This window comes from Symphodus melops, assembly GCF_947650265.1.
Source record: "Symphodus melops genome assembly, chromosome: 16".
Taxonomy (NCBI): Eukaryota; Metazoa; Chordata; class Actinopteri; order Labriformes; family Labridae; genus Symphodus; species Symphodus melops.
This window is the reverse complement of record NC_136706.1, coordinates 4,105,012-4,118,250: the sequence shown is the minus strand read 5'-3', so window position 1 is coordinate 4,118,250 and position 13,239 is coordinate 4,105,012. Positions and strand designations below refer to the sequence as shown.

The 13,239-nt window shown below is 40.6% G+C and overlaps 1 protein-coding gene across 2 annotated transcripts in view; it reads left to right on the top strand.

Moving 5' to 3' along the window:
- The window catches only part of pappaa (pregnancy-associated plasma protein A, pappalysin 1a), a 97,763-nt gene that overhangs the window by 53,021 nt on the left and 31,503 nt on the right, over positions 1 to 13,239 (top strand). For both annotated transcript variants that reach the window (XM_079363576.1, XM_079363575.1), the window contains exons 11-14: positions 3,402 to 3,512; positions 4,272 to 4,407; positions 4,549 to 4,762; positions 8,655 to 8,829. In XM_079363576.1, the coding sequence (XP_079219702.1) occupies positions 3,402 to 3,512; positions 4,272 to 4,407; positions 4,549 to 4,762; positions 8,655 to 8,829 (636 nt within the window). The remainder of the gene's footprint in view (positions 1 to 3,401; positions 3,513 to 4,271; positions 4,408 to 4,548; positions 4,763 to 8,654; positions 8,830 to 13,239) is intronic.

Below are 13,239 nucleotides of genomic sequence, written 5' to 3'. Positions count from 1 at the left end.
TGTCATCAGCGAATTCCATTTGTACCAAAGATAGCATAGAGTTCGAACAATATGTACAAAACTAAAGTTGTCCAGCTTCTTTGGTATAATAAATTAATAATAATAATAATAATAATACATGTCATTTATGGGCGCCTTTCAAAAAACCCAATCTTACAAGCAGAGTTAAAAACAAACAATATAAAACATGATAATACGATGTTGGTATAGTATGTAAGAGGTCTACTGGAAGAGGATCCAATAACTATCTGAAAGAATGCATATCGCCATCTATTGAAGAGGAGACAGAAATACTGTCAATAAAACTATTTTCCCCTGGTGCTTGCATACTTGGAACTCAACTATGCATGTTAACATACTGACTATCAAAGTCCAGGAATTCATCTGAGTATGAGTGTAACAAATCTCTTATTCAATGTATTGAGTGATGTATGACTGCTGAAGTGTGTATCACCATCACCGCTCGTATTCCTCGTTTTAATGACTTAATGAAATCAATGATGAATCTATTTAGAGTGCTTTGACTCTTGCCATTTCATGGGGAGGAGGTTGGAAAAAGTGTAATGAGCCATGGGAGACTTGTGAATTGCCTCCTACTGGTGTGACGCTTTATAGAGGGGGGTTGTATGCTTGAGTGCAGGGGCTTTGGCATGCCAAGCAGTGTTTGTCTGTCTCAAACAGTGGGTCGTTAGAAAAACACAACGGGAGACGAGTAGGAAAGGAACAGAGGAGGAGGAGGGGTGTGGAAGAAGGTGTAGCTTGTGCCACCTGTGTTCACATGAATAAGTCATCAGTTTGCATGTGGAAAGGATTTTGTCACCCTTGTCAGTATAAGGGTAGCAATGGAAAGCAGCCACTCTTGACTGTAAGTCATTAGCAGCCTACAGTCAGTTTAAATCATATTGGTTGGGTAAGTCATACAGCCTTGGAGAGAGTTGTGGGTTCTTTGTCAAGTCCAGACCAAAGTCAGTGTTGGGCTTGGAAGAAATCTTGGATTCTGGGAAGCCCTCCACTTGCCAGAGTAAACTAAGCCTTACTTTCAATATTGTTACTGTAGTTATTTCATTAACATAGAGCAAATGACAACTCTTTTTTTTCCCGATTAATACAAATTGGAGATTAACACAGCTACCCTCAAGTGGGGCCAAAGTCTCATGGCGACTGATCTCAGGTGTTTTTCACCTGCATTTCTCATTTCTGCCACTTCAGCTCTGAGCTAAAAGGTCACATCAACAGATCCAGGGGACAGATATATAGACAGATAGCTGCTCTGGACACTTTTCCACAGTGGCAGGACTTTACAGTAGCCTCTTTAGCAAAAGTCTCATGTTACTGGTGTCTCATTTCACTAGCTCAGGGCAGCGGGCGAAACTCACCGTCCTTGGGTATGTGCCCTCTCTCCCCTCTGTGTTATATATTGCTCAATAGTGTTTTACAGCCCTGTCTTTTTGCAGCCTGTTCTCATCTTTTTCGTTAAAAGACCATGTTTAACATCATATCAGTTCTCTACCTTGTTTTATGTTTCTCACCTTAACCCTGCCAGACTTCATCCTGACCTAGCTAATGAGGTGATAATGTGTGGGATACGGATCCTGGATGGGGTCCTTGATCTTGAATATTTCAGCAAAGCCACAGTAAGAAGGCAACTTTGTCATTGTAGAATTTATGATTACTTGACTTTCACACCGTTTATTAGCTGAACTCCTTCTCCTTTGCTTTAAATATTGGCCAAACCTTTATTGCTGATTGTGTTATGATGACAGCTTGGTCATGAACCCAATCACTATTCCTGATGTCTTTTGCCTGGGGTTATCACAATACCAACATTTTAAACAATGCCAATAGTATTGATACAACTTTTGAAACCATGGCAACAACTATATAAGCCAGAGGCACCTAAAGTTACAAAATACTGCACACTGTCTGAAATGCACAAATACGTTTTGCCAATTTTTTGTGCAATCTAGAAAGTGCTCTTTTTCATTCTCTGGCAACAGCTTTTGGTAAAAAAAATATGATTGAAGATCTGCAGTTTTTTTTTTATTATATCGATCATTAAAATAAGAGAGATTGTATCGGTGGTCTTCAGTGTTCAACATTTTGGATAAAAGCGTTTGCTTGGTGAATTGTAGAATTGTTTCAAAACGCATAGAATCATCTAGTGCCAAATCATCAACACTTTTGACAACCTCTGTCTGGCCTATATTTTTATTATTTTTTGCTAGTAATTATTTGTACTACAACAAGGCATCCGATTCTTGAAACATCCTCAAAAGGGTTGTCTTTGCAGGTGTTTTCAGTAACAAGTTTAAGACAACAATAGTGATTAATGCAGTTTGCCTGTTACACATTAGAAGCTTACTTGCACCAGGTACTGCATAAAAGCGTGAAAACTCTCTGAGGGCTTCTAGAGGGCAGGTGTGGTATGACAGGGTTTAAAGAGACAGTATCTCTCGCAGAGACTAGTGCGGTCGAGTACCAGACACAGAGGAAGAGGAGAGGGACATGGTGCGTGTGATGCATAGCAAGGTGACCGGTTTGTTGACAAGACACAAACAAACAAACAGTGCTGCACTGGATGGACGTCAGCTGCACGTCAGAACGAGCAGCAGACAAACAGCTGACAATTGTGGAAAACAGAGGTCACAGCCTTTAAGGGCAAGACAGTCAGAAACTCAAGCCTGTCAAGTAAAATACAAGTTGGTTCACTATGCAGCTAATGGTCATGTTTATATGGTTTGAATACCTCATCCACTGGACTACAGGACGTTTACATTTCTCAACTTTTAAGGTCTGATTTAACGTGCTGAGCAAAAAAACTAGAGAAACTTTGCAAGTGATTGACAAGTGAAACGTGCTATAACTCGCTAGCTGGCAAGTTGCTGCAAGTTGATAGTTAAATATTTCGGTTACATTTCTTACAACATCATCATAATAATAACATGGTCCCTCACTTTCTCCTAAGAAGGTGTTATCTGTTAAATAGAAAGGATTTATTATTATGGTGTTGGCAGCGCAGATTGTTTCATATCAGCTGTTTCTTGTGTCTCTTTTTTAAAAGAAGATGTTCACTACGGAGTACCAGATGGTCCAAAAAGGGATTCTTTAAATTTTGTTTAGTGTGCAAATGTTATTATCCACTTGTGTTTTCTGCACATTTAACTTGATAAGCATGACATAAGATAGTTATCTTATGCAAACAACATAGTTATTTTCCAGCCACAATATATGTATCTTATAACCACAGGTTTGTGTTTAACTTGTTCACACAAGACAATATGTATACTTGTTGAGACTTCTTCCAGTGCTCTATGCTACCTCTTTACATTATTGAATACACAATATTTCTCGACATGTAAGTCATAACAAGGATGCATCTTCTTTTTCTCTCTTCCCCGTAGACGTGCCAGTCCAAGGTGTTTGACCTATCAGATGGAGTGTCTCAGTACGCCTGGTTCCCCTGCCGCGAGGCCCATGAGTCAACATGGGGATATCCTAATTATTGGCTAAAGGTACGATCTATGTAGTGAACATTTTACACTTTCAGCAGTATTCTGTCACTGGAACAAATTACCAAAGTTTGTTTTTTATTCTTGTGGCTACAACAGCTGTGATTCAGTTATCTCTCATCTGGAAGGTTGGGGGTTTGATCCCCAACTCCTGCAGCCTCATGCCCGATGTGTCCTTGGGCAACAGACTTAACCCTAACTTTCTCCTGCTGCTTGGTCAGCAGCATATGAATATGTATGAATGGGATTAGTCACATCTGATGGTCACTTCACATAGCAGCCTCTGACATCAGAGTGTGAATTCGTAGGTCTGACGTGGCGTAAAAGCACTTTGAGTAGTTGGAAGGCTATACAAGCTCGAGTCCATTTCACATTTATCAAAGTTATTAACAAACTGTCAGGAGTTCTTGGGTTCTTGGCTGAGCCTGACACTAGGTCTGTCTTTTCCAGTCTTCTGAGGACTAAAAGGCATCATCAATCGATTTTTTTGTTCAAACCTGACTAGAAAAGAAAGTTTAATGCTATCATCAGCTGTTGCCAAATGATAGCTAAAAGGTTGACAAATATGTTGTTCTACATTGAAATATGGTCTAGTATTATTATGGGCTCAATGGAGAAGCCCTGTTTGTCAGACAGCTATGTTTGTATAAATTGTAATCTAAGACACTGAATTGTGACTGTGATGCAGTTCCTCACTGAACAATGTAGAGTATTCAAGTTGTTGGACATTTGTTCTTTACCTTTTGTTTTTCATTCCACCAGGCACATTTTTCCCATCCCATGGTGGCAGCAGCTGTGATTATACATCTGGCAGCTGATGGGACTGGCTACATCGACCAGACTCAGTGCAACATCACTGTTCAGCTGGTTGACACTAAAGAGGGCATCCATAGTTTAGGTGACAACTGACTGTCTTTGCTTTTAAAATGAAAACTACTTGATTCACCTGAAGTGTGATCTGTCCTACTTCCCCTGCCTTCAGTACATTTCATTCGCTCTTTTTTTCCCATCTTCTCCGTCCTTAACATCCTCTCTACAGGTGAGTGGCGCCTCAGCTGCCGCACAAACCCTTTGGTGATCCCAGTGAGCCACGACCTGTCAGTGGCCTTCTACCACACAAAGGCCATCCTTGTCATGTTTGCGTCTCGCCTTGTGGCCATCTCCGGGGTGGGCCTGCGCTCCTTCCAGTCCTTCGACCCCATCACGATCAGCGGTTGCCAGAGCAATGAAATCTACAACCCCACAGGCCAGAGGTGAGGCCAAGGAACAGGGAATTGGAAGATTGGTGAACATGAGGCTTGCATGTGTTACACACATATCAAAAGCAAAGACATGCATATAAAATCCTGAAATTATGTGCATGCCACACATAGGCATGGAAACACATTTTTTAAAGAAAGTTTGATTTAATGTCACATTTTTACAAGTTACAGAGGAAAGTTTTTACTGTACATTTTTCCCTTTTTTGAAGTACTCGCTGCACATTTATGATATCAGCTGAGTTATATAAATTCGGCAGCTCAACGGCTGAAAAAAAGTTTATGTCACAATACAAAAAAAAATTAATCAAAATCATTGTATATGTGTTTTAAAGTGCATTCAAAACTGCAAACAATAAAAGATTTTATATTTATGTTTCTATTTAAAAAAAACTGGCACAACACCTGAGATAATTAAAACACAGTAACTCACCTGACTAATAGCTGCTAACCAGCTACTTCTGTAGTGCAGAAAAATGGGGAGACCATGTGGTAATAATAATTTTTAAAACAGGTGCTTAACAGCCCTTTTCTAAACTGCTGTACTTGAAGCTGAGTTAATCTGGATACTTAATACTGAGCAATTGATCCCAACAACTTAAGTAAATCATATCTTTGATAAATCGACACTTGATCCAAAGAGGTGAGACGTCTTCAAGATCTTCAAATAAGTCTGGTTGCGTTTGGATCACGCTTCGATCTTCTGTATATCATTTGAGGTTTCTGTTAATCACACTCCATGTGGGATACTTTACCCACATGGCCACCTACCCTAAAGGGTCGGACTTCCTATAATAATATCCTATAACTAAAAATTCAATTCAATGAAAAAACTCTATTTGTGGCTTAAAGTTGTTTTCAATTATTGATATCACTACTCCAGAGTACTCTGATCCATCGATATTTGGCCGACTGTTTGGGATCATCCCTATTGTATAGGGAAACAGAAAATACTTAGCACAAATCACAACAGAGCAAACATGCAGTAACTGCTGTGTGGAGAAGGCACAGAGAGGTCGCAGAAGTACAATTACAATTCTTAGGATGAAATCCAACAAAGCAAAAGAGATCCAAACTTTTCATGCAACATGTGAAAAGTGTTTGCAGTTCGGGCTGTCGTTCAGAAAATAAACCTGTCCAGCAACTCTCAGGTATAACCCCTATAGTCAGAGGCTCGAGATGCAAGGAGCTGTGTGTGTGTGTGTGTGTGTGTGTGTGTGTGTTTATTCCAGTGTGAGGCAGAGGCATTCACTAATTAATGATGCCAACAAGCTGTTTAATGTTAGACGTCTGCCCAAAGCCACAGCTTTAACAGTAAAAGGTTCGAGGGCCAACAAATATATTATCGCTGGAAATTTACAATTAAGCTGACCTGTTGCTGAGCTCCACACATTTGCAACAATAGAGCCGCTGCCCCTAGCACTAAATCTTGTTTACCACCTCAGTTTGTTTTGTGTCGAGTTCTGCTGAAGTGCACACCGAATACAAATATTCTTTTTTCATTCCAACGTCCTGCCAAAATGGGCCTGTTTTTCTTTTGTAATACGTTTTATAATGTTGTTGTTTTTTTTGTTCTTTTTTTTTGCATTCTTCAGCACTACAGTGTTGCCCTTTTTCCAATCCTAACGAGTTGAGTAATCAAACAACCCGTCCATCACGCTTCAAATATGCAGCGTGGGGTTACGCAGCGCTCTCCAGAGCATCTGAAAGATAAATAAAGACGGTCAGATTTAAGCACGAAAGGCGCTAAATAGTTTTTACAGTAATTCCTCAAGACCACCAAAAAAAAAACAATTAACACCCGCCGAGCGACAAATTCGCAAATTTTTTGACACTCCACATTGATTTTGAACTGCTGAACATGTGTTGTTGACTGCATCCCCACAAACATTGTTAAACCAGACCACACATGCACTGGGTGTCCCAATTTACCAATTTCCACACCACTGTCATGCATTAGAACATTCAGTCTGATGATGTCCTTTCAACAAGAATAGGCTCTCACAAACAACCCTCTGCACAAAGAATTGACGATCGGGGGGTCTGTGCCGGGAGATAGAGCTGTTTGTGGCTTTTGTTGTGTGCCAATGAGACATCCAAGAGCACCTAAATAGATTAAAACTGCTATGTATCTGTATCAGCCAGGAAATTGTTTTGTTACCACACACACACACACACACACACACACACACACACACACTAGTTGCGTCTTCCAGTTCTTGCTGACTTATTTCCACAACTTTGTCTAGTTTTCTTTTTGACGTGATTGTTTCTTATTACATTTTATTTTACTTTACTTGCACAAGCTACGAGGTGAAAAACATATTATAATATCGTGATCGGTCATTTTTGTCCTTGCAACATCAGTGGAGAATCCTGGCTCAGTCTCTTTGTGTTTTTTTTTTTTTTTTGTCATTCATCTGTTTCTTCTCCGATTCATCATCTGCCTTTTGTCCTGAATACACCACTCTCAAAGTTTCTCCTTTTTTTTTTTTTTACATCATTCGAGCTTGACTTCCCATCCTTCCCCACATCTCCTCCTCTCCTTCTCTCCTTCTTAATATCATATGATTTCCCTTGGTGTCTTCTCATCCCTCACTTTCACGTCATCTTCCCTTCCCTCCAACTGTTTGCCACATCCCTGCTCTCCTCTCCTAACTTCTCCCCTTTCTGTGCCTCCTGCTCCCGCTCTCCCTCTCTCATTCTCCTGGGCTTGAGCAGCACATTTCCCGTAATACTTATGCCTCCACAAAACACCACATCCCTTTTTCCCTGAGTTGTTAACAACAGGAGCTATTAACATGACTCAGTTTTATGTTCCATGCTTGTCTGCAAATGCATGCACACGTATGTGTTCCCCCTTTCTCCGTTTAGTTTTTCACACCTTTTTCCTCACTCCGATGTTTTTCTCGAGTTTTCAACTCATCACATTTTCTTGTTCTGATGCCCCTCTTTCGTTCATCTCTTCTTTTGTCCTACTTTCTTTTCTATTGCACTGAGCGCTGTTCCTCTTAAATGTAGACTTAAATGCTTCTATGAGACTCTTGGACATTATAAACCATCTCTTCCTTCTTCTGTTTGCATCTTGTAAACATGAAATATGATTTTGAAATATGAACTCACTTGATGTTATTCTCCTTTGAATCACTCTAATCATTAGTGGGGGGAAAAGGGTTTTGAAATTGGAAATTTAGAAATTTCATCATCAATAATTCGAGGGATCAAACGGCCGGGGGGAAAGAGAAAGATTATGTTTGCAACAGAAAGAGGAAAAAAAAGAAAAAAGATGAAAACAGAAAAATAGGGATTCCATTCTTGCAGGAGCAAGTTTAACAATGTTTCTCCAGACCTGTATTTTCTTACATCCCCCTCTTTCTCTCTCCCCTCCTTCTCTGTTGGCTTCATAAGGGAACCCTATACTGTAAAATGTGGACTGTTGTAAAAAGGTGCCTTGGGCATCTGAGCACTCCAAGACTATTAAATGCCTTCTCCATCAGGCTACCAACATGGAGCCCAGGCCAAACTCCACCATTGTAGCTAGCACATAATATATCCTCCTCTCTCTTTATTCCCAAAGTACACAGACGCTGCTTTCGCACACATGGCAAAAATGGCCGCCTTTTTCTCCATGTGGTTTATTGATTTGATATGTTAAGCAGGCATTGATTGATGCATGTGGTTGAGTCAGTGCGTGGATATTTTGTTTGTGAGCAGATGTGTGACTGCTTCCATGTTTGCAGTGTTATTTTATACTCCAAATGTATGTTGGTTGTAACTTTAAATGTGGTTTCTTTCTCTGCTTCTGTCTCCCTCTCTCTCTCACTTTCTTTTAACCGACAATCACCCGCCCCCCACCCAACCCACACACATACACGCTCGCTGGTAGTTGTGTACATTATTCGTGCGAAGCCATTGACTGCCAGGAACCCTTAATCCGCAATGCAGAGCTCAAGTGCAGTAGCCCCGGCCGCCACTTCTACAATGGAGACCGCTGCACCATCTCCTGCAACTCTGGCTACGTCTTGCAAATCCACCAGGACGATGACATCATCAAGAGCCAGGTAAACACACTGCTGCACACGTGTTGGGGGAGCTTGCTGCACAAAGGAGCACATGGGTGCATTAACGTACACATGCAAACACTTAAGTGCAAAAGCATTTCTGCAACATATGGGAACATGCGTGCAGGCATGAATTTGTGAATGCACACATGAACATGAATTGATGCAAACGCGAGCTCACACATGGCCATAAAAGAGGAGTGCAAACATGCTTTCTTTCCGCTCTCCTCTCCTCCTCTATCTCTGCGTTTATTTTGTCACCTGCAGAAACTAGGCTTGGCACGGCAAGCCTCCAGGGACGATGACATCATGAACATCCAGGTAGATGAGTGCTGCACTGAGGAGCGGAGACGCCCCAGTCTCCTCCTCTTGCTGGCTCGCTTCACATCGTGTATATATATATATATATATATATTTTTATATATATATATATATATATATATATATATGCAGACGCACACATTCTGTGTACAAGCACAGACATAATAGTGTTTAGTCTCTTGCTGAGTACGCTGCACCATCACCTCAAACAGTCACTTTGTATCGCTCCTCCGCTGGGACGATGACATCATTGCATAGTGTCTGCTCCCTCTCCCTCCCTCGCTCCATCCCTGCTCATTTTCGCACACATTGAAGTCTCTGTTAAAGGGCAGAGATTTGCTCGCGCTCTCACACAGAAGCGCACACACTTAAACACTTCCATGTCGATACCAACACACATAGGGTAAAGTACAGACAATCTCCACTGTGTAAACAGGACACAGATGTGAGCAGATACAGTAAACACACACATGCGTACACACCACGAGTAAACAAATAAACAGGGTGGTTGACACTGCATCGTAAAGCCTTTTGGATGGGGGCCAAGCTGCTGTAAAGTCCGTATAAACGCTTTATCCTTCTCCACGGCTCTGTAAAGCAGTCTACAAGACAATCTATTAATGCTCCCTCAGAGAGACGGGAGGTTCAGAGAACAAGGTAAATTTTGTTTTTAATGTGCAGTTGAGTCTGGAACTGTATGTGTGGGGTTTTTGTGTGTGAGGCTTTATAGGAGTAACGGTTAAATCAGAAAAAAAAGAGCTGGAGAAAAAGACTTTTACAGGCTCAAAGGACGGGGAAATAATGTTTTTTTTAAAATAGTTGGTCAGCATGCTGGCCTGAACCTTTCATATGGATGCTTTTTTAATGTTTCTGCACACATGTTAAGTAGGTTAAATGTAAATGTGTGTGTATGTGTGCATGCGCAGAACTGCACTGCATCCACTTTTATACCTACTTTATGTACAAACACTGTCAGAAGGGTTCTTCATTCAGCCTGCAGAGACCTCTAATTGCATTACGTTTTGATTGACAGTGCACTGTGCACAATGTGGCCATTCATCAATGTCAATTCATTTTGTGATAAATTATGCTTTTCAGAGAGGGATGGGCAGGAGGGTATAGAGGAAGTGGGGTGCGGGGGGGGGGGGGGGGGGGGGGGGGGGCAGGACAGAATAGAAAAGGTTCATCACAAACGATGACTGACAGTTCAAAGGTATTTAGAGGACCTGATATTTAGGGAAACTTTTTGCATGCATGCAAGCCACTGAAAGGCATCAGGTTGTTGTTGTTGGGTTTTTTTGGTGGGATATCGAACGATCAATTTGCAGTTACTTTAGTACAGGTTGATGTATACTGCCACTGTACACTGTGTGTACACTGTCACTGTCATAATAAACAAAAGCATGCATTTAAAAGATAAAAACAATAATGTGTCGCACATAGCAGGAGAGTTCTTCGACTAAATGCCTGTTGAATTTTGGTTTAAAGTTAAAAAAAAAAAGGCGCTGGGAAATGACTTCACCAGTTGCCTTTTCCTCCAGGAGCAGTACATGAGTCCTCCCAAAAGCCTTTGTAAGATGCATCGCAGAAACAGGAACACAAAGACACCATTCAGTAATAGTTTAAAAAAAAAAAAAAAAAATGCTTGTTTGTTATTTTTGGCTAATCAATGTAGTATGCTAAATCCTAAAGCAGGCTTTGTTGGTAGTTGTAATCCATCAGGGAAAAGCACTATGTTGTTTTTACGACTGCAGCAACCGCGTAGCTGGGACTGAATGAACTGTCGGACCGCAGGACAGAAATTGACTAAGAGGACACGAGAGATTTGAGAGGCACATCCATTCAACATCAAATGCAATAAATAACGTGCGTCATGTCAAGTGATTTTAGGAAATCGTCAAATGGCCGGTGATAAATCAATCTGTCCAAATTCAATGAGCTCTTCTTCCTCAAGTTTCCCCACTGATGGGTTTATAGGTGGGAACCTCTTGTTTCAAAGTAATCAGAAATATGACAAAATAAAAAGAAACAACTTCCCCTCGCCTTAAATCCTCAGTTCAAGTCTTTAAATTTAATGATCTCCTCCTTCTTTCTTCCAAACAAGCACTCAAAAAGACACACACCTCAACTCTAAAGTTGAAACTGCAGTGTGAGGCACGTTCTTGTCTCCTTTCATTAGCCAATTACATTCTTGTTTCGGTGATGTCAAAGCGGTTCTGGGAACTCCTCCTTCTTAGATAACACTATCTTCAGAAACAATCTGTTTCCTTCACATCTCTTACAAGTATATGTGTGTTTTATTGCCATCTGTTTTCTCGATCTTTCTTTCCCTTTATCCTCTCTCTCTCTCTCTCTCTCTCTCTCTCTCTCTCTCTCTCTCTCTCTCTCTCTCTCTCGCTCTCTCTCTCTCTCTCACACACACACTATTTTCTGCTGACATCTGCCATTTAAGGAAAAACAAATCCATCAAACCAACATTACCTGCCTGGTAAAGGATTGCTCATCCATTGTCTTTAAATGACTTATAGTAAATACCCATTATCAAAGTGCATTGGGGAATAACCACTATCTTACTAATGGACGTAGTCTCAGAGACATCACACATTGGTTTCTGAAGATGCCAAATTAGAAATGAGTCAAATTAACTTTTAATCAGTCAAGGAACAGACAAAGATGGAGAGTTGAGGTGGGTCTTTAACTTCTTTGCAAACAGTTATAAAACCTTTGCCAGTCAGTCAATTTAACCATGAGCCCAATCCTGTAGCTGTATACAAAAGTCATCTTTAATCATAGGGGATAAGTTCTAAAAACGTTCGTCCCCCTGTATAGTCTTTAGCAAAAGAGAAACGAGCTATCTGTATAGCTAATTACCGTATTAACCATGAAGGGGGCCTTGACTTTTGGAGTCAGCCTCAAGTGGACACTTGAGGAACTGCACTTTGTTTGCACTTCCACATTGGCTTAATTTTTTTTAACACTGGAGGTTGTCACTTGGATTTAACTCCTGCTTCCAGCATATCCAACCTAAATGGCTCAATATTGATGTTTCATCGCCACCAAAAATGATCAGTCTGAAGAAGATTTTCGTGCACCATTAAAGCTCCTGTGAGGAGTTTGTAGCAGGTTATAAAAACAACTGAAATCAGTACCGATGTCTCTGTATGGCCAAAGAAAAGCAAAAGAGACCATCATTGACGAGATAGATTTTTCTATGTTGTTAATATTTATGCCTAAAACTGCTTCCATGAGGGAGTTGTCAGGTGAATAAATAAACAGCATGTTGCTGAAAAAAAAACGTTTACATTCTCAACTGCAAGACTGAAAGTGAGAATCACATGTGTCTGTTTGAAACGACAAAACCCATGGTGATTAACGCAGATATAAGAAACGTTGTCAGTTTTAGCTGCAGAGACCAGTACTGTATTGTAAAGATCCTGCTCCCTGATGTGTGTATTTTGGAAGCGCTTTTTGCAAACCTTACATTAAAGCAAGTTGCTTGGCAGACAGCCTTGTCTTACAATGTATTTCCTAAATAAAATAGATATATTACATACATACCTAGAAAGAAAAGGTCATATAATAGATAATTTTTGAGTGATTTCAAATCAGACAATTCTTTCCATCTGTCAACCGATGTTTGGCCCCTGAACTATCGACATCCATGTCCCTGTGCTGCTCTGAAGACTGATTAAACCCTCTAAATTCTTACATACCCTGAGAAATGGTTCCTCATGGTTGAAGATGAGTGCATACTCTAAACACTTCCACTTAAAACCAAAGGCCATCAAGGTGGTTTGTGACTCCACTTGGTTTAAATTCCATTTCGTCCACGCCGATGTTAGTATCTTTTATTTTATTTTAAGAAAAATCTAATCCCTCCCAGAATTTGATGTACTTGGAAGCATGCGTGCTTCTGAGTACTGTCAGATTCTCTGTAACACCCAGCCGCATGTTACTGTCCTGACCACATTCTCTAGAATGATTTGAGCGACTGTCAACTTTTTTCCCCTCGCAGCAAGTCTGTATCTTCCAGGCAAATAAAAACTCTTGTCTTCTAAGTAAAGCTGCTTTTTCTTTTTCTCCAAAACG